This window comes from Pipistrellus kuhlii, unplaced genomic scaffold (assembly GCF_014108245.1).
Source record: "Pipistrellus kuhlii isolate mPipKuh1 unplaced genomic scaffold, mPipKuh1.p scaffold_m20_p_7, whole genome shotgun sequence".
Lineage (NCBI taxonomy): Eukaryota > Metazoa > Chordata > Mammalia > Chiroptera > Vespertilionidae > Pipistrellus > Pipistrellus kuhlii.
In genome coordinates this window covers 53,184,629-53,211,656 of record NW_023425573.1, presented here as the reverse complement: position 1 = coordinate 53,211,656, position 27,028 = coordinate 53,184,629, and the positions used below count along the sequence as shown (strand labels likewise).

The 27,028-nt window shown below is 43.8% G+C and overlaps 1 protein-coding gene across 6 annotated transcripts in view; it reads left to right on the top strand.

The window, feature by feature from the left end:
• Positions 1-27,028, top strand: part of FMNL2 (formin like 2) — a 302,146-nt gene that overhangs the window by 195,797 nt on the left and 79,321 nt on the right. For all 6 annotated transcript variants that reach the window (XM_045575642.1, XM_036421515.2, XM_045575641.1 and 3 more), the window contains exons 3-6: positions 3,453-3,533; positions 8,419-8,495; positions 21,043-21,126; positions 24,089-24,241. In XM_045575642.1, coding sequence (XP_045431598.1) covers positions 3,453-3,533; positions 8,419-8,495; positions 21,043-21,126; positions 24,089-24,241 — 395 coding nt within the window. The remainder of the gene's footprint in view (positions 1-3,452; positions 3,534-8,418; positions 8,496-21,042; positions 21,127-24,088; positions 24,242-27,028) is intronic.

Below are 27,028 nucleotides of genomic sequence, written 5' to 3'. Positions count from 1 at the left end.
TATCAATTTAAATAAATACGATGTTAGTAATCTATACAAAGTGCTTGCAAATAAAAAGATGTGTTTTGGCAAGATGCTGACATTCTCCAGTGTATTCCTCCCAAATTTAGCTTTTGTTCAAATGGCTACATTTAAGAGATGGAAAAGGTCTGGTGGGACAGATGCTGGATTTACAACTCAAACTGTAGTTCCTTTTGAGATTATAGAAACAACCTTAAGTTTAAAGAAAATGGGGCTTTGTATTCTTCTGTCACAGCAGTTTCATTTGAAACCCTGGATGCAGGCTGAGTTTTCGAGAAGTAGCTGTGATACAGATCCACTGTGTCTAAGACACCAGGCTTCTTTATTTTCTCTTTCATGAAAATAAATTAAAAAGTTTCTCAAACAGGTGAAAAATGTGCCTAAAACTCAGCAGCAAATGCTAATAAACACTTTTGAAAAAAGTATGAGTGTATTAAATCTAGACCTTGTCCATAATTTCAGGGGAATAATTATAAGGAAATATTTGTAGGACCAATAAAAGTGTATTCAGGGGTGGGCAAAAGTAGGGTTATAGTTCTAATACCAATAAATACAATAAATAATAATAATACAAGAGTAAACTGTGTTTCACCTACTCACAGCTGTAAACTACTTTTGCTCACCCCTGGAGTTGAGAAAGCCTTTCTGGGTCACCCCAGTCTTAAACAGGAAGTGGAGAAAGTTGCACTTATTGACTATCAAAAATGGGACTCACTGAGTGAATGCCAATGTTTTATGTGCTACTCAACCATATCTATCTGTCTGTCTGTCTGTCTATTCATTTATAATCCTCATCTCAGTATATTTTGAGAGAGAGAGGGAGGGAGGGAGGGAGGGAGGGAGGGAGGGAGAGAGAGAGAGAGAGAGAGAGAGAGAGAGAGAGAGAGAGAGAGAGAGAGAGAGGTATGAAAGAGAAACATCCATTGGTTGCCTTCCATACATGCCCAACTGGGGATCGAACCTGAAACCTGGGTATGTGCCCTGAACAGGAACCAAACCCACAACCTTTTGGCATATGGGATGATGCTCCAACCACTGAGCCACTTGGCCAGGGCAACCAGAATTTATGTTTAAAGGAATACATATGGCTCTTCTGGTGTGGAGACTTTGCCTAAAGGAACATAAATTAGAAATCTATCAGCAATTGTCCACAGATTGGTATTTCAAGTTCTCAAGCAGATACTTCATTAGCCAGAGTTAGACTTCCTTGAGGTTATGTTAGGGGCCTTATATTTGGAAGTAAGTGGTTGCTATAGCAGAAGGGAGCACAGGTTTGCATTGTCATAGGATTTTTTTTTTTTTTTTTTTTTAACAATTTGAATGATTGGATTGGATTGTTAAAAAACATAAGTTTTATTCTATCCTACTGTATCTTTGACATCCGCTGTGATTACATGCAAGGTTGGAAATAAATAACGAGGTAGCTGTCAGCCCACTTTTCAGGTCAGAGCTTTTTGTGATTATTTAGCCTTCAGCTGGGTTGCTGCTGAAACTTCAGGGCTGTTGGATTCCCTCTGATTCCTTACCTAAATGATGGTGGTTTTAAATTAATAAAAATGACTATACAGCCCCAAGATACAATCGAGATGTTTCTCCTGGTAGAAAATTTGGGGGAATAATTAGAAATAGTATGCTGGATTTTTTATGTTAACAGCTTTGTTGCGATATAGTTGATATACCTATACCACAGCATTTACCCTGATCATTTTTTAAATAAAGGGGAAATATTGATAGATGTCTCACTATGAGCTACTTCCTTCTATTTTAAAGCATAATTAAAAACATATACTTTCACAAGTAAGATTACCTTTTTGGTAATAGTGAGATGATTTATAGCATTTCTGAATCTTAAGCGAGCAAGACTTGAGTGGACCGGGAAGAGTGGTACCCTGTGTTGGAGAAAGAGAATTCACATGGGCTACACAAATGCTTAAACATGCTGGCCAATGTCAGTGTTGGGAAATACTAAAACATTCCATTGAGGTGTAAGCAATAATCAAGTTTAAAGTAATTACTAGGGAAAACATCTTTTGGGGTGTAGGTAGGGTGGTACCTGATGAGAATTGTCCTGCTTTCATGATGAATCTTTGCTTTTTTCTATTTAGAGCTTATTACACTATTTAAACTTTTGTGTGTGTGTGTGCCAAGTATAGCATAGGTACATAGGTGAAACACAAGGAAAGCATAACAAGTAGGATGAAGCTAGCACCCATGTCCTACTTGGGTCAGGAAACAGAACATTGCTAACCTCTCAAGGAATACTTCGTATTTCCCTTTCCTCACCGTAGTCCTCCAGCTAGTCATCTCTCGCTCTCTCACTCTCTTTCTCTCTACTCTAAACTCCCTTCCTCTTTTCCCTTCCTCCCTCCCTCCCTCCCTCTCTCTATTACACACACACACACACACACACACACACACACACACGGACATAAATAAAACCATTAAAGATGATTTAATTTTGCCTGTTTTGTGTAAATCTGTAATAAATGAAATCATGTGTTCTTTTTGTCTTAACATCAGCTTTATAGGACCCGTCTATGTAGGAGCATGCGGTGCACGCTGGGCAGTTACTCATTTCCATTGTGATAGTCGGTTGAATGAACATAGTATGAGTATTTATCCACCCACTTTATAGTTTGTGGGCATTTATGCTCTACCCAGTGTTTTACTACTGCTTATTATGCTGCTTTGGACTTTATAGTCTATAAAATCCAACACACACGGGCATGAGTTTCTCAAAGTGTAGTTCCTCCATCTGCTGCATCAGCATAAAGCTTGCTGGAATGCAGATTCCGGGGTTCCACGTCAGGTCTGTTTTCAAATAGCGTATATATAAAATATGCTCATTTCAATGATGGTGGTTTTGCTTAAACTAGAAGATTGTGGGTCTTCTACTTTAGGCTGCCCTGGGACCCCATGAGCGATCACACGCATGGGTATGCTTACACACAAATGCACGCTCACTCCAGTCTCTTAGCAATGGACTCTTGACTCATTTTTGAAATAGAGAGGTTTTATCGCGTTGGAGTCAAGTTTTGAATGTTTTTTTGTTTCCCTAAAGAATTAATAAATATTCAAAAAAGATTTGCTAACATTAAAGATTTCAAAAGAGCACGCAGCAGACTGAGGACCTGCTGGAAGAGCACATGGTTGCAGGTTGGGCAGAACATTATTCCGGGGATGAGAGCTGCAGAGAAAGCAGGACTGACAGCTGCCTTACCTGAGGGAAACGCCGGATTGCTCTGAGCCTCAGTTCTCTCCTTTGCAGAGAGGACACCATCCTTAGGACACCGTGATTATTTGATTATTTGCCACATCTGTTCTGTGGGTTCCTTTCAGCCTTGGATCGGCGTATGAACCTGTGTGAGCATGGCTGGTTGTCATGCCTTCATACACGCGGTGTTTTTACTTTGTTTTTGTGCTTCCTGCAGGAACGGTTCCAGGTGAAGAATCCTCCCCACACGTACATTCAGAAGCTCAAAGGCTATCTGGACCCCGCTGTAACCAGGAAGGTAAGAGGGATCGATTTCCACTCTTTGTCCCCGCGGCCCCAGGAGCAGGCAGAACCCTCTGCCCTGGGGGAGACCTTCCTTCCTCTGCGCTGTGGCCTGTGCCATGGCCTCCAGAGAAACAGTCTAGAGTCCGACATGAGAAGACAAAGGGAGAAGCTGTCCTGCTCACGTGAGGGTGTGTGTAAAGAGCTTTCCTGGGAGGGGAGGCCCTCCCCTCTGGTGGCCACTGAGTCACTGCCGTGTGCGATTACGGTGTGGGGGCCCAGGAAAGCAGGCGGGCCGTGGCCGGCTTGTCTTTCACGTCCGGGTGCGTTTCCAGGGACCTTGACAAATCGCTGGGCTTTGTCATCCCAGCTGTGCTCTCACATCCTGTGTTGATGCTTTTAGCAGCTTCCCCGCCCCGGCCCTGCCCCCGGCCCCAAGAAGGTGAGGAGAGAATAAGCTCGCTCCGTTCTCGACAGACGCTCCCCTTTCACAGACAAGCCCCGCTTTGTGCAGCCGCACAATTGGCTCACACGGCTGCCTCGTGGTCAGGCCTGCAGCCTGGCACGGCCCCGGGCCTCGGGCGGGCCTGGGACATCTCGGGGCAGAGCCGTCCCTGCTAAGATGGGTAAAGGGCTCCTCTGCAGCCAGTGCTTGTTTTTCGGTTGACCTACCACGACTCCTGCTTTCAAGGCTGCAAGGAGAATATCTGGAGCTGAATCCTCTCTGTGTGGCCCCTGAGAGAAGAAAGGCACACTTTTTCTAGTGAGCCGCTGTTTCCAGGGCCCTTGGCTCTTGTATTAGAAAAAAAACCTTTTTATTTATTTTTTTGCTTTCACTCACCCTCCGGTGCCCCCTTTCAAAAAAAAAAAAAAAAAAAAAAAAAAAAAAAAAAAAAAAAGCTAAGCAAAGGAAAGCAGCTATTATTTCCTCGTGGAATTTCATGGTTAACACGCAGGCAAGTGGAAATCACATTTTCACGTGACGATGAAATGGATGTAGACCTGTGCTGTCTGCTAGGCGCCAGATGGACTTCAATGACACAGCCTTGTCTTCTGTACCTGTCAAGTCTCATAGCATCCCCTCCCCTGCAACCCGCTCCCAAATATGGCACACACATGTTTGTTTTTCTAAAGGGCTTCTGTCAGATCCCCTCAGTGAGACAGCTGGGTAATTCTTTGTTTCATTCTTGTTCGTCTCCTCCCCCAAGGACGGAGCAGCCCCGGCCATCAGATTAGAGGGGGTTAAGGGAAGGCACACCCATACGCACAGCACACAAGCAGAAGGTCCCACGTGTTTTTCCGGGCCATTTCTTTGCCAGGGGCAGCAAACTTCTCTGTTAGAAACATTTCCAGGTATCCCCAGGCTTCCACACCTTCCTGCTGGATGGCTCACGCGTTAGGCACACCCCCCTAGCTGAGCGATGCAGAAATGCCGACGTCTGTCTGCAAGACTGAGAGCTTCCCTCACAGAGTGTGTCCCATCCCCAAACAGTTATCGCAACATTTGTCAGATTCTGAAAAGAAAGGGGACAATAGGTGAACTCCCGGAGAGCTTCTTAGACTCCAGCCCCAAACCCCACAGGGAGGGGGTTCCTCCTGGTATGTCCCAGCTCCCCTTTGGAACAATTTCTTCAGGGTTGAGGCAAAGAATATAAGACCAAAAATAACAATAATAATAATAACAAGCTGCTCAGAAAGTGTTTTTACTCCCTCCCAAATAATGATCAAGAGGCCCAAGACAATCGACGTCTGTTTGGCTGACCTTCAGTCTTGGCGCTAGGCCCTGTGCGTCCACCTGAGTGGCCTTGTTTGGTCTGTGCTTCATCTTTCACCATCAGTCATTGGGCGCAGAAAAAAACCCCGAAATGGATGTTGGATCCATCATCCCTGCTGCTCTGATTTCTGTTGTGAGCTGGCAGGAGGAAACGATCTGTTCCACTCAATCTAATGGTCATGCGCAAGGCCTGGGAAAAGGAGATTGTGTTTGGAATAAGGCATGGCTCGCAGTTAAAATGTGTTTCACATTCTCAGTGGTAATATGGAGGGGGAAACAAAAAGATTTCAAATCAGGGCCCCATAGTGTAGGCCCAACAGTCTCCCCTAAACTGCATTGAGAGTCCTCGGGTACTTCATTCATTGAGCTTTTGTTCATCTGGAACACAAGGTACTTCCTGTGCCATCTTCTGAAAAAATATTCTGACATCTATTCTACTTAGATTTTCTTCTAAATAGTTTCAAACCCTCCAGGGCAGGAAAGGAAGAGCCTACATGGGATGTCTCTGGGATCAGAACTCTCCAATCCAGCCTCCTCATTTCATACCCGGCAGTGCTTAGTCCGTGCTTTGGAGGTGGGAGGGGTTGCTCGCGTCTGGCCTGGGAAAGGCCGCAGACCAGGAAGAAGGGAGTCTGGTCCTCTGTGATGGTAAAATCTGTTGTCTCGGTCTCCAGGGCTCAGCTGCCTCCTTGGGCCCATCCCCACGCTGCGCCTTCCTCTTAGGGAGAGGCTGGTCAGGGGTGAAGACTGTAAGTGGATGGTACCCTGCTCCTTTTAGCAGGTCCCCACGGGCACACAATTTCTCTTTTAAAGCATTCTGCATCCATCGTAGAAGTGCAGAGTGTTGGCACTCAACTGTTTATGTGCTTAGCAAAGTGGGTGCCAAGCATCTCTGTAGTCTAGAATTCAGCTAAAAATCAAACAGTTCCCGAGAGAAGACAGTACAAGGGCAAAGTCAATTTAGTTTCACTTCAGGTCCTATGTAGTTGCCAAAGTGTAGTGCCTTACCGTAGTAAATGGCTAATAAATGCTGTCTGCTGCTGTCGTCCCCATTATCTGATAGTGTTGTTTTGATATATGCCACTTAGTTCCCCCGCAGGTTTTCTTTTATGCTCTATTATGTCCTCCTCGCTTCGCTGGGTGCCCTTGTGGCAGACAATGGCTGGAAGAGCTGCCCTTGACCCAAGGAAGCACGAGGCAGAGTTGGCCGGCAGAGGCCTCAGGAAACCAGTCAGAACTGTGCCACATGCATGGCCAGGAACACCGCGTTGTCTTCTGAAGGCCGCAGGTGTAGGCAGCCCAAGACTTGTGACTCTGGCATGGGAATGGCCCCTCGGGAGCAGCCAGCACATCTGGAAAGGTATCCTCACCTGCGTGGCCGTACTTAGACCCCCCTCCTCAGCAGCCCTCAGTGCTGGAGAGCTCTGCAGGAGGAAGCAGTAGGGTGTCCCTCCAAACTGTAGATGCTGCTGCCATTTCTTAGGTCTTTCTTGATAAAAGAGGGGAGTGTCTTCCTTTCTTCATTGTATTGAGGATGCTTTCATTTCATATATCCTACTGTACCTAAATTCTAAACAACCTGAGAAAGTCCTTGGGGTGCTTTAGGAACGGCATCCAGGGGAATCTGGGAGACTTTGCTTCCTTAGTGCCCTGGTGAGAAGCAAAGGGCCCTCAGAAGAGGAGAGAGGGACAGGAGCCGCCTGTACTGAGCAGGGTTCCGGGTCTTCACTGAGGCACCAGGTTCCACCCGTGGCATGGCCTGGCTCTCCCCAGCCCCACCCTGGAATCCTCCTGGCCAGGCTTTCTCCTCTCCTTCCTGCACTTGCACACCTCTGCCTTCGGAGCTGGATACCCCTATGCACCCTGCAGTGATGGCAGTAGACAGGGCTTTCTAATATCCTGAGCTAGAATCCTCACAGCCCTTTCCCGAGAACAGTGTAACATGACACGGTTTGGACCTACAGGACAGAAAGCATAGGGCTCTTCTTAGAAGGCGTGTCACATCAGATGTCCTTCCAGAGTGGCCCAAGACTTCAGTTATTGCGAATAAGTGCTTCTGTAGGAAATCGTGTTCCAAAGAACTGCTGTCCTGTGCAACCCAGTGAATCCTTGGAGGTTAGATAGAGTTGAGAGCAGAGAGGGGCGAGCACATTGACTATCAGAGGAGGATTCCTTGAAGAAGAAAGACATAAGGATGTTCTGTAAGGATCCAAAGGGTCCTAGAGGCATGGGAATGAGGAAAGACATTTCAAACGTACAAGGGAGGTGCTTGAGAACAGGGACCTTCCAAATGAGGGTTCTCGGGCAGAGATAACTCTGAATGTTTATTTTTGGAAGTGCTAGGTCATGCAGAAAGGAGTTAGCATAGCAAGCCTGCTACCTTAGAAATACCTGTTTGCAAGATTGGATCCTGGTTGTCAATTGGGAACTTGAATTTTGGGCGAGTCCCCCCCGCCAATTACCTGATAAGAACACTCCCAGTGCCCAACTTGTCTAAACAACAATATGGTTGATGGCGAATGCCTCTTTTCCTTCTGGGAGGCTGGACTGAGGTATGGGCCAGGCAGAGTGCCCAAGGGACCCACCCTCCAGTGAAAACCCTGGGCGCTGAGTCTCTGATGGCTTACCTGGCCGACAGCATTTCACGAAGACGGTCATTTGTGACTCCGCTGGGAGAAGACTCTTGGGAGCTTGTATCTGGTTTCCTCCAGACTTCACCTCAGCTATCATTTCCCTTCGCTGATTGTGCCTTGTATCTTCTTGGTCTAATAAATCCCAGTCAGAAGAACAGCTGTATGCTGAATCCTATGGAATCATTGACACTGGGATGATCTTAGGGACCTCAACATATAAATATATTGGTGAATATTGTATGGTGGGGTAAAGAGAAAATAATCTACTTAATGATACTTAGTACATGAAAAATCAGTAATTTTTTCCCAATCCTTTTGCGTCAGCTGATTTTCATGATGAGAAAAATGTGTGTGCTTTGCAAAAAGAAATGTGAGAAAAGCCCACTTCAGAAGCAGAGCTATTTTCATATTGTGTTAAATGGACTACAAGTAAGCTACAGTGTTAGCAGTTGCTAAAATGTGTTTTGTGAGAATATGTGTTTCTTGAATTATAGAAATTTAGACGGCGTGTTCAAGAATCCACACAAGTGCTAAGAGAACTGGAAATTTCCTTAAGAACCAACCATATCGGGTAAGTGTGCCGCCCATTTAACGTTTTAGCTCCAAGGCTTTTTTGAACACTTTACAAAGTGACTGTATCCTGTCCGAAGAGTTAAACTTCCTTACTGTTCCTTATAAGCTAGGAGGGTGGAACCTGTGTTGGTACTTGAGTTGCTCACTGTACAAAATTCAGTCCTTGGTTTGGGATATTTATAACCGTTGTAAAAGTTTCTTGCTTGGATATAGTAGTAAGTGCGCGGTCTCTTATGTGTATGATAATTCTTTGGCAAATTAGGACCCCCCTCGCCACCCCAACATGTAATGGGGAGAGATTCTGGAAGACCTCCGAACCTTTATGGGAGTTCTCCAAGCTGATTGTTTAAAATCGCTCCATTCTCCTTTCCTCGGTTCCCTGCCTTTCTGGCCAGAAGGGAACAGAGCTGGAGTGATGTCACCTGGTACACTTCATTGTACATAGATACTTTGTTCCGATCTCTTCTTCCTACATCTCACATTTGTAGGATCAGGAAATGTAAGTCCACTCTAGAAAATAAAATTTGAGGGATCTCGTCGCTAAGCATTTCTGAGTTTTCATGCAACCACATGATTGCTTTGCCTCAAGCAAGTATAACTTCATGACATTCTCACATATTCCTGATGGCATAATTCTTGAGTACTTTAAAATAAGATAGTTTACCTGCAAGGCATATCCTATTTTATAACCTGAGTTCTTCCTGAAGTTTTTGTTTAATATCCAGCAAGTTATTTAACCCTCTGGGCTTTAAATATTTGAGTTTTACAATAAAAAAACCTTTTAGGATTTTCCCCTTTGGCATTCTTTATAGGTCTTTTGGAAATGAGGTTTTACATACATATTATTTTATAGTTTTACAGAGTAGTCTGTAAAAAAAATATATTACATAAGTAACAGTTTACTTCTACTATAGACTGTGTTTGCTGTAAGCCATTCAAGTGGTTAATTTTCACAGTTATTTCAGCACTAGAGGCCCAGTACATGAAATTCGTGCATGGTGGTGGTGGTGGGGGGGTTTGTCCAGCCTGCACGCTCCGCAATCTGGGATCCCTCTCACAATCCAGGACTGCTGGTTCCCAACTGCTCACCTGCCTGCCTGATTGCCCCTAACTGCTTCTGCCTGCAAGCCTGATCACCCTCTAACCACTCCCCTGCAGCCTGATCAACGCCTAACTGCTCCCTTGCCGGCCTGATTGCCCCTAACTGCCCTCTCCTGCTGGTCTGGTTGCCCTTAAATGTCCTCCTATGCAGGCCTGGTTGCCCTCAGTCACCCCTAACTGTCCTCCCCTGCAGGTTGGTCTCTCTAACTACCCCCCTTCTACTCCCCCTGCTATCCTAGTCACCCCTAACTGCCCTGTCATGCTGGCCTGGTCACCCCTAACTGCCCTCTGCTGCAGGCCTTGTCTCCCCCAACTACCCTCCCTTACAGACCTGGTCTCCCCCAACTACCCTCCCTTGCAGGCCTTGTTGCCCCCAACTGCCCACCCTTGCAGGCTTGGTCCCCCCCAATGGCCCTTTTCTGCTGTCCCAATCACCCGTAACTGCCCTTCCTTGCAGGCCTGGTCCCTCCCAACTGCCCTCCTTGCTAGCCTGATTGCCCAGAACTGCCCTCCTATGCTGGCCATATTGTGTCCACATGAAGATGGCCATCTTTGACCACATGGGGGCAGCCATCTTGTGTGTTGGAGTGATGATCAGTTTGCATATTATCTCTTTATTATCTACACTAATAAAAGAGAAAGATGCAAATTGACCATACTTTCTTGACGCCCACCAGCCAATCAGGAATGAGTAAGCAAATTAACACAACAAAGATGGTGGGTTAATCTGCATATACAGGTGCTGAGCGGCCAGGGGTGGGATGCTTGAGCCCTTGCCATGGCAGTGACGCAAGCATTCCACACCACCCGAGCCCATTCGAGCCTCTGGGCAGCGTGGGAAGGCAGAAAGGCAGCTCCAAGTCAGAGCAAAGGCGGTGCTGTCAGCCAGGGGAAGGAAGGCTCATTCTTGCACGAATCTTCATGCATCATGCCTCTAGAATAGGATAAGCTTTTGCTGTTGTTGTAATCCTCACCCAAAGATATGTTTCCATTGATTTTTTTAAAGAGAGAGTGGGAGAGACACAGAGAGAAACGTTTATATGAAAAACATCTATGTGAGAGAGGCATCTATTGGTTTCCTCCTGCACACGGGTCAAACCTGCAACTGAAGTACACACCCTTGACCTGAACCCTTCAGTCCCTCAGCCAAAGCTCTATCCACTGAGCCAAACTAGCTAGGGCAAAATAAGCTTTTTAAATTGCAGAAATGCAGGATTAAAATGTTCATTTCCTAAAAGATAACTGCATGTATGTTTCCTTGAAAATGAAATATTCAAAAAATGAACCGATTCTAACCTAAAGTTGAAAATCACATTTATCCCAGAAAATGGGCTATAGAGCAGTGGGTCATAAAATCATGATTTAGAACTGGGAGAGAAATTAAGGATTACCTAGTTCCTCATTTTACAGATTAGAAGAATTAAGGACCAGAGAAGGTGTGTGACTCCCTCAAAATCTACAGCTGTAGAGCCAGATGCCTTGGATCAAAATGCTATGTTCTTTTTCTTATGTTCCTAATCTGGCAGCCCTTTCCCTGAAAGGAAGTAAGATAATCAGGGCTCTGGGATCAAAGCAATGAGGCTTGTCTTTTGGGGGTGAAAGTGGTGGTAAGTTAATATAGTTGGGCATCCAAGCTTAGGAAATTTACAGACTTTCCAATATTTGTGGATCAGGAGCTAGATTCCATTTGGTAAGATCCAACCCTGTACTGTTGGCACCGCTTCTTGACTGAATGATCTGCAGCCAGGATTTCTACAAATTGTCAAAAAAGCATTACTTCAGGCATTGCTGGAATAATGTGAAATTGACCATCAAATACCAAAGCAAGATGATCATTCCCAATACAAAGTTGGCTGACTGGTAGAGCCCTGGCTGGGTAGAAGCCAGTGCAAATCTGCAAGCAATTGGAATGGTCTGTTGTTTAGGATGCTGTGGGGTGTTGAAAGATTCTTACATTTCTTTCGTCTTCTCCAGCTGAAGTTTTCTGTGTTTATCACCTATCTGAGGCACTTTGAAAGCTTTGGCTTTAGCAGCAGAAAAATGCATGGAGGTGCATTGTCTGTATACAACCAATTACTGGCATAACGAATGAAACCATACACCATTATTTTTGACCCAACTTGCCTGACCTGAAAACCCAAGCCTGAACTGACTCTTCACTATGGAAACTAAGCAGCTTGAATCCATTTGGCTGGAAAATTTTCTGAAAAAGTTACTCATTAATAATGTGAAAATAATCAATACTACGACGAATTCTTGGAATACAAGATGCTAAATAAGAGATCCATAGATTTTTATTGTACTCTTTAAGGTACAATAATAGAAAGGTAATTGGGTGCCTATTTGCCTTATGAAAAGAAATATGGTAGTTCAAATTTTTGCTATTTGTTATTTTATCTTAGGTAAGTTATATAAACTCTCTGTATTTACCATCTGATCTAAGTTAACTTCTTATCTGTAAAATGAGGATAATAAAACTCGATAGGCATATTGTAAGGATTAAATGAAGTAATTCACAAAATATCTAATATAAAAATGATCTAATATAGGGTATAATACATAGTAATTACTCACTATACGACTGTTTGTTATGCATATTGAAAATAATATTGTATCTAATAATAATTTGACAATATTATGTGATATATCCCCCAAGGAATTCCATGCAGAGAATGTTGCCTTTTTTGTTTGAAATGACCCTGACACCTAGGAGATTATTGCTTACCAGAAATTAAAAGGAAGAATTACATTTAAAATCTATTGTCTTAAAAAAATTATTCTTGGCACATACTTGCATTTCAAGGTTACAGGCTAGGGCTTTGCTGAGATAACATTCCAAGCTACAGCATTGCCAAGCAAAGGGTTTGTTCTGAGTTTTGATGCTAACCTAAAACTCTATAAATGGAGTAATCTTCTGAGAAAGAAAATTAATTTTCTTTGAGCCAAATTGAAATAAGAATTGGACTAGAAATAATCACATTCACTTACTCTTAAAAGAGTTATAATAATAGCAAAGAACTGGAGTATGACTTATCCCAGCTCTTGAAATGACTTGGAATACCCTTGAAAGGAGCCACAAATGTTAGAACACACTGGCCGGGCAGTGTGAGTAGGCATATGTTGCGATGTTTTGGATGTCAGGGTGATAAGATTCAAGTGGCGGCAGTAGTGGTGAGCTGGATAGATTTACGGGCTTTATCCCATGGAACTGAGATGTAGGCTATCTCTTCTTGCAGGTAATTCATTTTAGTAAAACTCCCTATTACGATAGAAAATTAATTCTCATCCTGAGTGCAGTCACAGAAATTCTGAAAGATGCTCAGTTTACTTTATCTCATTGGGAAATTGAGAGAATGAGGCTGTGGGAGGAATGTCCTAGTGGGCAGGTTTGTAGAAAGGGGAGGACGTGAGGAAGTGCTCAGACTCCCTCCTGGACTTGCAGCTGTTTTTGTGAAGCAGCTGTGGGCCGGGCCGGGCCGGGCTGGGCCAAAGAGTGAAGACTGACTAAGGCTGGTTTTAAGAGGCATAAAACATGTATTTGGTGTGTGTGTGTGTGCATCAGACTAGCCTATTATTAATTCATTCTTAGATGGTGCTTTTTGGAAAATTTCAAGTTCATAATCATGTACATTTAGTCATGTATTAAGCATTGTTTTAGGCACAGTCAACGTATTATTTATTTCTAAAACAAAATCTTTTTTTGTTGCCGTTACCTCTGAACCTTCATTTCACAGATGAGAAAGTTGAGTGAGCTATTAAGTACCTTGCTCAAGTCCACACTACTTAGAAGCACTGACGTTCGAATCTAGATATGTCCAAAGCCTGTCAGAAAGCCAACAGTTCTCAATTTGGTTTTAATTTTAGGACTCCTTACTCTCTTAAATTATTTTTGTGGGTTTTATCTATTAAATGTTCTCCATATTGGAAATTTAAACGGATACATTTTAAATATGCTTCTTTAATAAAATTTAATATTTATTAAAAATCTAATAACTATAAATATATAAATACAAAATAAGAAACATCATATAGCACAAATAACATATTTCATAAAAATAACTATTTCCCAAAGCAAAAAAACTTGGTGACAGGAGTGGCTTTAATTTACATTTAAAAACCTCCTTAACGTTTCCTTAGTAGAAGGCAGCTGCATTCTCATATCTTTGTATTCAGTTTGTTGTGCTGTGTTGCTTTGGCTGATGGATGAAGAAAATCTGCTCTTACCTGGCACCAAACATAGCTATTGCAATATTATTGACTGTAGTTGCTCTGTTGTACTTTATACCCCGTGACTGTTTTGTAACTACCAAGCTGTACTTTTCAATCCCTTCACTTTATTCACCAAACCTTCTAGTCCCCTTCCCCTCTGGCAACCATCAGTCTGCTTCCCAAGTCTATGAGTCTGTTTCTGCTTTTTTTTCTTTCTTTTTAAAAAAAATATATTTTATTGCTTTTTTTACAGAGTGGAATGGAGAGAGATATAGTGCTAGAAATGTCGATAAGAGAGAAACATCGAACAGCTGCCTCTTGCACATCCCCTACTGGGGATGTGCCTGCAACCAATATACATGCCCTTGACCGGAATCGAACCTGGGACCTTTCAGTCCGCAGACCGACGCTCTACCACTGAGCCAAACCGGTTTCAGATGTTTGTGTTTTATTTGTCCATTTATATTGTTCTTTGGATTCCACGTATAAGTGAAATCTTTCTCTGACTGACATTTCATCTGCAATACCCTCTGGGTTCATTCATGCTGTCACAATGATAATATTTCATTCTTTTGTGGCTAAGTGATATTCCATTGTATATATATACCACAGCTTTTATTTATTTATTTATTTATTTATTTATTTATTTATTTAAAATCCATTTATCTACTGATGGGCAATTGGGTTGCTTTTACACCTTGGCTATTATAAATTATTAGTGGCCCGGTGCATGAAATTCATGATGTTTCTCAGCCTGGCCTGCATCCTCTCCAATCTGAAATTCCTGTGGGGTTGGGCCTAAACTGGCAGTAGGACAGCTCCCTCGCAATCCGGGTCTGCTGGCTCCTAACCACTCGCCTGCCTGCCTGCTTGACCCCTAACCACTAACCACTGTGCCTGCTGGCTTAATTGCCCCCAACTGCACCCCCTGCCGGCCTGCTCACCCCCAACTGGTTGCCTCTGCTGGCCTGCTTGCCCCCAACTGTCCTCCCCGCCCCCCTGGCCTGATCACCCCTAACTGCCTCTGCCTCGGCCGCACCACCATGGCTTTGTCCTGAAGGACTTCTGGAAGGTCTCATGGTCTAATTAGCATATTACCCTTTTATTAATATAGATGCTGCATTAAACATAGGGATACATATATTCTTTTGAATTAATTTTTAGTTTTTTTGAGGAAACTTCATACTGTTTTCCATAGTGGCTGCACCAGTCTGCATTCTCACCAACAGTGCAACAGGGTTTCCTTTTAGGAGTTTTTATTTTATTTTTTTATATTTATTGTGGAAAGTATTACATATACTCACTCTCCCCACCCTCACTGACCTCTTCTGGTACACCCCCATAGGAAGAATTTTTAAATAATTTTTTCTGGTAACTGTGGATGTTCTTCAATATTACACCAAAATCCAAGAAATGGCAGTTTCTTAAAGTTACCTGCAAGGTGAAATCTGAAACTAAACCAGTGAGTTTTTGTGCTCTGTTGTACTCAAGTCTATTGACTGTCTTGCACTTGAATGAGTCTCTTTACCCATTAGTAATTTTTTAACATCATGAATTGGTTATTTGGAAAACATTGTGTCATCGATCTGATCACCTGGACATTGACACACTTTATTCTGCACTATACACACAGCCACATTTGTTAGTAGTCATCAGTCTTACCGGAATATACTTGAAGTACTGAGGAGCTGCCAAGCTCATGGTGGTGAATACAAGTGCTCCAAATTTCAAACTCTTTTCGGTTTGAAAGCTCAAATTTTATCATCAACAATAAATACCATCACTTGGCTTCCTCAAAATGACAGGCTCACTTCATCCACTTTTGAGAATACATCTGCCAAGTACCCAAGGCCAAAGTCTGTCAGTCACTTTACATTCTTGTAAAAAAGTGGTGGTTTGGTTTGCAGCTCCAACACTTTTCTGAGCGCTTTCCCTCAGACAGCAGCGGCACTGGGGCAGGCAGCAGAAGTGCCTTATGCGAGCTTCCCGTTTTGCCACACAGAAAATTTAAGATGTATGTAGGAGGAGGAAGCTTTAATGCAATCAAGAATTTATTGCCTTCCTACAGGCAGTGTAAAGTTTTGCTAACTTTTATCCTCTCAACGGCATGGGATGAAGAATGAAATAAACAGGTGTATTCTCTAGTGGCAGTTTTATCCACACTTCTTTCTTTTTTAAAAATGCCGTTTTTATTGATTTCACAGAGGAGAGAGGGAGGAGAGATAGAAACATCAGTGATGTGAGAGAATCATTGATCGGCTGCCTCCTACATGCCCCCCACTAGGGATTGAGCCCGCAACCCAGGCACGTGCCCTGACCGGGAACTGAACTGTGACCTCCATGTTCATAGTTCGCTGTTCAACCAGAGACCCCTGTTGGCCGGGCCACCCACATTTCTTTTGTACCATCAGTACAAATGTCAGCACAGTGACAAAAATAACTACTTTCTTACTATTTGTATGAAAATTCTTGTAACCCCACTAACCCCTGGGAGGGCCACAGGGACCCCTAGTGGTGTGCAGGCTATCCTTTGAGAACCAGTTTGTGACACTGTCTCCTAGGTTTGGTAGCTAATGATGAATCAGGTTGATGCTTATCTTTTCTCTCTTGGACTCCCCCCCAAACCCCCATGATTTTTTAGCCACTGCAATTCACCATGCCTGTGTGGAACCTTTTTTCTGCCAAGGGCCATTTGGATATTTATAACATCATATGCAAGCTATACAAAGTCGTCCACTTAAAAATTAGCCTGCTATATTTGGTCAAACATTTCATTAACTCACCCCTAATGCCTTGGCGGGGCCAGACCAAATGATTTTATGGGCCTTATGTGGAGACTGGCAAAGGGAATTCATGCTTTGTCCCTTTATCTTGTGTCTCTAGCTGAGAATAATGAGGTTTAAGATTTTTTTTTGGGGGGGGGGGTAGTGGGGGGCGCAGATAGAAAACACCAACTTGGAAAGGAAGCTTTGACCTGTAGACAATACAACAGAAGCTCCTGGCACCTGCACTTAGATCTCGTCCTTGAGGAAGGTTTTTTCTGGAGCTATTTTTCTTATCCACATCTCTTCTGGCTCCTGAGCAGCTGATTGGAAATTTGCCTGATTCATTTTTGCAGCATGTGGTAATTACAGTGAATCTGTGAGGTGCTTAGTACGTGACACATGCTATCAGAGTCAGAAATAATTCTGCTTTCCAAAACCTATCATTACGCAATTTGAAACTGTTTGCCTATTGGTAATAAATAAAACAAAATGTGTGTAGCATGCACAGAGGTGAAAGTGGAAATTGACTACAGGAACTCAACATTCATGCTAATTCATTGTTGATTATTAGTATTTACATTGGGATACCTATTTTTTTTTTTTATGTCTTCAGATTCAAGGTACTGCTTTGAAAGTTGCCCTTTATTTCATGATTACCTGTTTTCTTTCCATCTTCTTTCTTTTCCACAGAAGTTCACTCTCACCTGTGTTTTCTTCTGTTCAGAATATCCCCGGTGTGGAAGGGATAGGGATTGAGAGAACAGGGAAAAGTATAGCCTCTTTTTTTTTTTTTTTTTCTTCCTGAAATGAGTTTACTGACGTGATATCATTTGACTAATGGGGTAAGATAATCAACCATGATATACTTTTATTTTATTTCCTAAATCACCTAGGCGTGCCTGGGCCAGACCTGAGACCCAGGGCAGATCTTGCAGTTTAGAAAGAGGTTGATCGCTTGAGGTGACGTCTCTGAGGCAGGGCATGGTACCTTCTGCTGGCTCTTTCGGAACTGAGCTGCTGGCTCCTGCCTTTCAATGTGAAAGTTGTTTTCAAGGCACTTTTGCTTAAAGTCAACAAGTGGGAGTGGAGGAATTGATAAGAACCTTGAGTTGGGGGGAAGCTAATTAATAGTCTATCCTTGCATCAGACTATATGCATATTAGCATTTTGAGTCAAGAGAATTGAGCTCTGGCTGTGCTTGGCTATTTCCTACCTTCTTTCCTTTCTTCCTCTCTCCCTTCTTCTTCATCTTTTTTTTTTTTTTTAATTCATTATCTGAGTCATTTGCCTCCTATCCAGTTTGTGGCTGAACATTTTTTCCATTGCTTTTTTTGTTTGTTTGTTTGTTTGTTTTGTTTTGTTTTTTCTTCAAACGATAAGGGAAAGTTTATTTGAAGTAACAGAGGTAGGAGAAGTGAGCCATGGAAGACATGGGCTCAAGAAACAAGCTACACAGGTGAAAGAAGGGCCCTTGGAGCTTAGGAGAAAGGGAGAGGCTAGAAAACCACTGCTCAGGGTTGGCGGTGGGGAAGGAGAGAAGGAGAGAGAGGCACTGGGTTCTTGTCTTGAGGGTATTTATCTGGAGGGCTCAGGGGAGGATCCCAATAGAATATTCATCAACTTTCCAGGTGTGCCCTTTCCGTTCATGGTCTCCACTGATTGGTTGGTCATGAATCAATGCAGCCGATCCTGTTGCCAGCCCTGGCCTCCCTTGTCTGTTTCCCTGCCTTTCTGGGCCTGGAGCTGAAACACAACTGAGGCCTATATGTATTGATGTGGGTCAGAACCTCATTGCCCTGGAGCACATGTGTCAAACACAAGGCCCGCGGGCCAAATCCGTCCCGCCAGGCCTTGCAATGTGGCCCGCACCGCGCTGTCATCACTGCACTCCGCTGCGTTTCCATCACAATGACAGTTTATGACTGTTCAGTAAACCATTCAGCCCGCGATTTAGGCTGGATTTTAGATTTTGGCCCCTTCTCTGATTGAGTTCGACACCCCTACCCTGGAGGGTCCGATCTGCATGACTAGCAATATGAAAGATCCTTGTTTTCCCAGCTTTTTCCGATGCTAGGCTTTCTGCCTGGTTGGCTTTCTGTACCTGCCCCTTCGCCCTTGCTCTTCTCATGTCTGTCTATCTGTGCAGCTGAAGTTTCAAGCGAGATGGCTGTGACAGTGGTTGAGGCAATGACAGGTCCTCCAAGTGTCCTGGACCAGCTCTACTCTTTTAGAGGCAGTATCTGGAAAGTCAACCAGCAGGACCTCTGTGGCTGTTTTTCTCCACTCCTACATTAGAGTATTCCCTGAGGCCACTGAGGCTATGGAGAGCCGAGACTGCCCTGGAAAACCGGGACCCGTTGGTGACATTTCCTGTATAAAGATGACCCCCATGCCCAGCTCTGGGGCTCGCTACTGTGACCCACTCTGGGAGCCTGTTCAGAGGGTGTGGTCAGAGCCCATTGGTCAGACCGTCGGAGAGGCCTGAGAGAAGCCAAGGGGTTTGTAGCTAGTCATCTCATTTTCATAGTGACTTTTATTAGCCTTTCTGTAGTCTCCTCCTACCAGTTATACAAAGAAAAAACAAATTCTCTTACTATTTCCAAGTTTCTAATGATCAGTGCTTAAAAAATCCTCTCTCCTGAGGCCTACTTGTGTAGGGACCAATTAAAATAAATCCAATGAAAATAAGTATCTAGTAGCAGATGCTGTGAGGTTGTGTGTGCGGTGGTTTTGGAATGAAGCTTCGGCCCTGACCAGCAGCTGGCCCTGTTCGTTTGGGTAAGCTGCCATCACAGAGCCACTTGGTGGGGCCCGGTGGTGGTGTGTTTCCTTGCCAGGGTTGCCACGCCAGATCTTTTGCAAGTTAAATGTTACGTGCTTGCGTGTGGCCATGCTAAATGCATGCATTTTGTGATAGTCTGCCCGAGGCTGTTGCGGGAAAATCTGAGGCCAGCATCTTTTCCCCCCACCTTGCTGCCCAGTGGGACCACCTACAGACATGAGTTTCCATCCTGGAGAGGGTGGGACTAAACAGAAGAATGGCCCACCCAGCATGGCTCAGGGGTTGAGCATCAACCTATGAACCCGGAGGTCACAGTCAGGGCACGTGCCCCGGATTGTGGGCTTGCTCCCCCGTAGAGGCGGGGCATACAGGAGGCAGCCTATCAGTGATTCTCATCATTGATGTTTCTATCTCTCTGTCCCTCTCCCTTCCTCTCAAATCAATTAAAAAACAAAACTCACACTTTTTTTTTTTTAAAGGAAGAATGAACTGTGAGGATAAAAGAAAAACAAAGAAAATACCCTCCAAAAAACAAAAATAGAAAGCAGGCATCCTGAATTCAGATTTTTTTTCTTCTTTTAAGACTGAGACCTCCAGGGGTTGCTCATCCTTAAGGACACGTGGTAGGATTGACCAGCGGTTCACCAGCTCCCGTGGTCGCTCTTGTGCCATGCCTGCTAGGCCTCGTGGGCGGGGGTGCATGGAAGAGGCAGCCATTTTGGAATGCCCTTGGCCGATGTATCTTGTTTCACTTCTGTGACAGGAGCAGATATTATTTGTTGGAGTTGCCAATCTAGTGAAGGCTTAATAGGGTATCCCATGTTTTCTGATGATGGATACCCTGGGGAATCCTGTAAGGTGGGGCAACAGCTGTTTATCTCCAGTACCTAAGAGTTCTGTGTGACCAGCTGACTTCATCTCTTGGAACGATTATGAAAAATGAATACAAATTTGTAAAAGAAAAAAAACAAAACAGAAACACCAAAAAATCAACCAATGAAATCCATTCAAACCCACCACTCAAATGCAAGGTGATCTCTATTTTCAAAAGAATTTTTGAAAAACATGGTATTTGTCACGTCTCAACTCTGATGATGGTATGCGGTGTCTGCAACTTCCTGAAAGGTTTGAACGTTCGTGGAAAAAGTTAAGCAAACCATCCCTATCAAATTTCCAGAAGCCCATAAACACGGGCCTCTCATTGGCCGGTTGAGCGCTTTCTGCAGCTTCGGGTGCCAAGAAAAGAGTTGAATGTGGATTTGGCCTCGCGCCTGGATTTCAGTGGTTATGTCGTCATGTCCCCTGTCTGCCTCCCTCCCTCCCCGTGCAGTCTTGGCTCCTGTAGCCAGCGGGCTGGGGATCAGTGATGGTGGAAAAAAGTACAGTTAGCAAGTGCCTTTTTTTAGAAAGTTTCTTAGAGGTTCTCTTAAGTCTCTTAAGCAGCAAAATTCCAAGAAGGCCCACAGATGCCTTCAGCCCCCTATTCTTGCACATCGAAATGTGGCGGAGTTCTTGGTGGCTCTATCCGACAGCTCCTGCCTGGTGTGGTAGAGTCTAGGCTTCCTTAGTGACGGCTTTCCTTTCAGGCGATGAAGGTTTGTGGTGGAAAAACAAAAGCTTTTCACCGTGGCCTTTTGTGGCAGAGCATGTGACGTATCTCCCCCATATTTTTTTTTCCCCCCCAACAGATGGGTCAGGGAGTTTTTGAATGAAGAAAACAAAGGCCTCGATGTCCTGGTGGAGTATCTGTCGTTTGCGCAGTACGCGGTAACGTAAGTAAAACTTGGCTTGTTTCTCCTGCGTTTTATGTGGTCACAGAAGATGCAGCTCAGTGGTATGGTTCCACCCTGCGCTGCCAGAGAAACCAGAAGCAGATGTGCCCTGGTCTGTGGAGGCTTGTTTCTATTCAAACGACTAACAGCAAATCCCATAATTGTTATTAGGAATGCTTTTACGGCAGAAGTAAAAACAGAGTAAAAATTACTCTTGAAGAGACCTTATTTTAAAAAGAACTGTGTTTAGTGCTCGTAAGGTAGAATACTCCAGCACTCCCTGAGAGAGGTGTGTGATATATGTTGAGTGAGTAAAGCAAGATACAGGAGAGTGACTCCCTTTTTGTTTTAATAAATTACATATGTATGTGTATTAGCATGTGTGAGTGAATATAGAAATGAGTAGCAGGCTGGAAGTGGTGAACAAGAGTCTTGCCCTTTTTGCTTTTATGTATTTGTATGGACTTGCCTTTCATAAAGGTGAAGGGGACAAAGGTTGAGCAAAGAAGGAACAAAGTAACTTATTTTACCTAGTTTTTCTTCATTCGTAAACTTTTCCTATTCACTTCGCTTCTGGAAAGATTTACAACAGGAATGAAAAGTACATTTGAATAAGATATTCTATTCTCCACATTTCCTCCTTGAATCAAAAAACATTTCTGTGCTCACAGATATGCTCTCACACATCTTGAGGAAATAGTATTGTATTTCTAATTTACCAGAAGACATTATGGCTCAGGTGTTATTTCTCTTCCCCACCTCCTTCAGTTCTTTTAAACTCAATCACTTGTTTTTTTTGTTTGTTTTATATTGCCTCACTCCAATAAAGTTTTAAGACCTAACCAGATACTATTTTATCTCATTATCCTTATCACCTCCTTGAGAATTTGTGAAGAGAACTTCTCAAATTATTATTCCTACCTTATAGATGCAGAAACTAAAGAATTAACTGAAACTGGCTTGATGAGTTTCAGCTTTGGTAACTTTAATATATGGAATAGAGTACTAAAAACCAAACACAGGCTCTTATCTTCCTGAGAAAGTGTCCTCTGAAATATAATCTTAGTTTTTAATAGAGTACTCTCCCAAAGGTTGTTTCTTATCTCCACTATATCACAACTGCTACGGTAATCTCCTTTTGCTCTTCATATCATATGACAAACCAATAGTAGTACTCTGTTGCATATTTTATAATCTGGAAGATTATGTATGGAATTAAGGAAGGGCTGAGAAACATCAGGAATAATGGTATGCTATGTGCTATATGTTTGCTATAATTGACCTTTTTCCTACATCACAATAGAGCTTTGGAACCAGCTTTTCCAAATGTACCTTACATAAAACCCATGGGAAAAGGCCATGCCACCATGAGGGAATTCTCCTCTGTGGCAGAAGATCAAACCCAACAAAAGATCAGAACTCAGAGCTTTTGCTCCCCAATCTTCTTTTTTCTTTTTTTCTTTTTGCATTGGCTTCACATTTGTGCTGATTAGTTTTGGTTTTCTTTTGCATTAATTAGATGACAAATTATACAGAGACACACAATTTATGTTCTTTCTTGAAGCTAATGGGCTGGAAAATTTCTTGCTATTCCTTGGCATGTGACAACTTCCTAGCCCACAGAATGTGAAACAGCGGGCTCGGGCTCCATCCCGAAAGCACAAGCTTTCACCATGGTGGTTCCTTTTGCTGCCGTGTGAGAGCTGAGACCAGCCGAAAGGAACATGAGAGCCGGACAGCTGAATGGCGTGGGGGCTGCAGAGAGACTTGGCGAGAGTGGGGCAGACTTGAGCAAACTTGGAATGTCCCCTCAGCTTACCTTCTCCTATCTCAATTATTGACTTCTATTTTTAGTACTCAAAGATCTATTTAATGTCTCAGCTCCCACCTCTTTTCGGTTCAGCAGTGTTTCCTGAATCCTAAGACACGACAGAATTGTCAGACCAAGTCAGTGCCATTATATATACCAGCCTGTGACATCTGGATTAATACTTAATAGATGGAGAACATCACCTGGTTTACAGATGACTGTTCTAACCAAATATTTTATTTTGGCCATCATACTTCTTATAAAAGTCATGCTTCTTCAGAAAAAGTCATGCTCATTATTTCCAATATGTATTGGTGCTGTTTCTTGTGCGAAAGCCTCCAAGATCTTCCAGATGATATTAATTTTAGTTGCCTTCTGTTTATTCTCTTATCTGATCAGGTGTTGCTTGGTGGAACTATGGGTAGAAACAATTGACAAAATACTTTTTTGGAGGAAGCAGAGCTTCTGACTTTGGGAGGGGAAAATACATAGAACTCAAAGGTCTGTCTGTTTAAAAAAGATACTGCCCCTAAAATTATACAAGACCGAGTGACTTAACTTGCCATTTATTCTAACATGGTTAACATGAGTAATAACCTCAAAAATGTCAGAGAAACAACAGCCCTGCTTTAAAGAGCACCACATTGGGAAGCTATTCCAAAATCAAAGCAAATTCATAAGTTTGCGAGTAATGTATCACATATGGTTGGAAAAGCACACTTGCCAAAACACTAGGAGAAAATGCGCAGTGAAAATTGATGGGTAGGAATAAATTAGTATAAGCCCAACATATTGACGTGTTAAAGCAAAATGAAGACATCTGTACGATTCCACCCTCCCCCACCTCCCATCTGAGCAATGTTGGCAATTGGTAAGCTAGCAAACTTTATAGTAAAATGCAGATACATCACTATTTAGTTTTTGCTACTGTTCAGCTACTTTGCCTGGCCCAGTATTTGTCATTCTGTATTTTTGAAGCTACCATGGAGTACAAGGACATTCTTTTGTATTTCCCTTTTAGTTTTTGTTTGTTTGCAAAGACTACCCAGATTAAGGTGCAGGCAGACATATGAAAGGAATAGGTTATGCACATCATGTGTTTGTGTGAATGTGAATCTCTAAGTCTCTCGTGGCATTTCTCTTTTGTTTCAGTTTTGACTTTGACAGCGTGGAAAGCACCGTGGAGAGCTCGGTGGACAAATCAAAGCCCTGGAGTAGGTCCATCGAGGACCTGCACAGAGGCAGCAACCTGCCCTCCCCCGTGGGCAACAGTGTGTCCCGCTCCGGAAGGCATTCTGCACTGCGGTGAGTTTCTTTAACCAGGAGGGAGGCACATGTGGTAGAATCCACAGGGCCAGCAGGGCCCCTCGCGTCTGCGATGACTCCGGGCCATGGATTGCTATATCTTGCCACATGGCACTTCCATTTCCAGTCATTTCAAAATGCAAGTTTCTTGGCGAGTTCCTGGGGTCATCACTGGGACCATGCTCTGTAGCATTAGGTAGCTTTCAGGAAACATCATTCCTTCATTCAGCACAGAGAATAAGTTCTGCGGCCATAGGGCACAACAACAGAGGAGTTTGGCCGAAACCAGTTTGGCTCAGCCGTAGAACGTCGGTCTGCGGACTGAAAGGTCCCAGGTTCAATTCCGGCCAAGGGCATGTACATTGGCTGTGGGCACACCCCTGGTGGGGGGTGTGCAAGAGGCAGCTGGCGATATTTCTCTCTCATCGATGTTTCTAGCTCTCTATCTCTTTCCCTTCCTCTCTGTAAGAAAATCAATAAAATATATTTTAAAATAAAATAAAATAAAACAGAGGAGTTTACACAGGCACATGCTTTTCTGGAACCAGGGAGATGCTGACATCGTGATTTAGGCTCTGTTTTCTGGGTAGAGGCAGCGCAGTGAGGTGTGAGAATTTGCAGAACACCTTGTTGATGTTTGTACCCTGCTGCCCCCCTCCCCTCCTGAAGTGGTAGCTCAAGTGAGTGTTCCGTGAGATGTCTTCTTAGTCATAGGCATGGAATGTAGTGAGCATTTATATTAATGAGATTCCTTTAAGCATGTTTCTTTGGACACCAGTCAATCTTCTATGTTCTTCTAGCACGGGTCCTCAAACTTTTTAAAGTGGGGGCCAGATCACGGTCCCTCAGAGAGCTGGAGGGCCGGACTATATGAACTACTAATTCCTACTGTAACACCTCGGCTGCACTCACTGCCCAAAAAACCTGGCGGGCCGGATCAGACTCCTCTGCGGGCTGCATGTGGCCCGCGGGCCGTAGTTTGAAGACGCCTGTAAGGATTCCTTCTCTAGTCTCTCCTCACTGAAATACCATGTTAAGGTCTCTCCTGGCTGAAATACCACCATGTTAAGGGAGGGTGGGTGCCGACCACCTGTATCACTAATGGGCATACTATCACTGAATTGTTCATCCACTCATTGTGAATGAACAGTCATTCATGCACTGAAAAACATTTTTGAGCTTCTGTAATTTCGCAAGCACTGTACTTAGAGTTATTGTCCACGGGTGTGCAAGTCAAAACTGCCTGTCAAGACAGAGACTTCCAGATTCAGAAAGGTTTTTATGTTCCAGGAGTTTAATAAAAATTTTATTAGGAAGCCCCACATTTCCAAACGTTGCTTATGCTTTGTACCTTGAAGAGTTTATTTCACTTATTTCAAGCTTGACCTGGCAGGTGGACTTTGTTCCTGTCAGTGTTTAAGGTCACCGTGGGTGCCGGGTCATTGCAGTTGAGTCACGTGTCCGGGTGCAGCCAATGAATGTGGGACTTTCAGGCTTTCCATGTCTGTTAGCCTGTTAATCACTTCCAGTCTCTTTGACTTGGGTTTTGGTGACGGAAAGTTAAAGTCTTTAATGAAATTCAGTTCTGCTGAAGGATTTGATGTTTGAATATGATGCTTCCAATCAACCTTTCAGATTTTGTTTATTTGGAAATGCCAAAAATATTAATGGGTTTAGAATCCTATATAATAAAGAGGCAATATGCAGATTGGCCCTCACACCCTCATGTCACAAGATGGCCACCTCTGTCATCACAAGATGGCTACCACAAGATGGCCGCCCCCACATTGTCACAAGATAACTGGGAGGGGAGTTGGGGGCAACCAGGCCTGCAGGGGAGGACAATTGGGGGTGACCAGGCCTGCTGGGGAGGACAGTTAGGGACAACCAGGCCTGCAGGGAAGGGCTGTTGGGGGTGATAGGGCCAACAGGGGAGGGCAGTTAGGGGCAACCAGGCCTGTAGGGAGGGCTGTTGAGGGTGATAGGGTAGGCAGGGGACCAGCTAGGTGTCAATCAGCCCAACAAAGGAGCAGTTAGGGGACTGTCAGGCAGGCAGGCAGGTGAGTGGTTAGAAGCCAGCAGTCTCAGATTGTGAGAGGGATGTCCCTCGAAGGGTCCCAGATTGGAGAAGGTGAAGGCTGAGCTGAGGGACACCTCCCTCCCCCAATGCACAAATTTCATGCACCAGGCCTCTAGTGATCTATCTATATATAAAAGCATAATTTGCTAAGTGTCTGACCAATAGGGCTACTCTTTGGAAGACTCTTTGACCAGTCGCTATGCTGCGTATTGAGCACCAGGAGGCAGATGCTCCAACCTATAGATTAGTTTGCTGCTGGTGTCTGACCAATAAGGGCTGGACAAGATAGGCCAGACATGCCCTGTGGTTCCTCCCCAGCTGGACAACCTCCTGTGCCCCTCCTCAGCTGGCCGGCACCCATCAGCTCTGATAGAGACTGGGCAAAATGGTCCCAATCAGCCCCAATTGCTGGCCAGGCCAAGGGACCCCATACGTGCACGATTTTGTGTACTGGGCCTCTAGTTCAATAATAATGAAGACCAGTGTCTTAATTCATCTCGTAGTATTTGCTTTAGGCCAAGCGCTCTATAACCTGCTAGTCTACATCAACTTTACATGTAGACAGGGACATATGTTGGCTGATTTGGAAGCTGAAGAAAGGCCAGTTGTGCCTAAAGAATTTCCTAATCACATTGGTACTTGAATGGAAATTCTTACCATTAGTGTAGTTATAACTATATGTAAGGGATCTAATGGACAAATTAGAC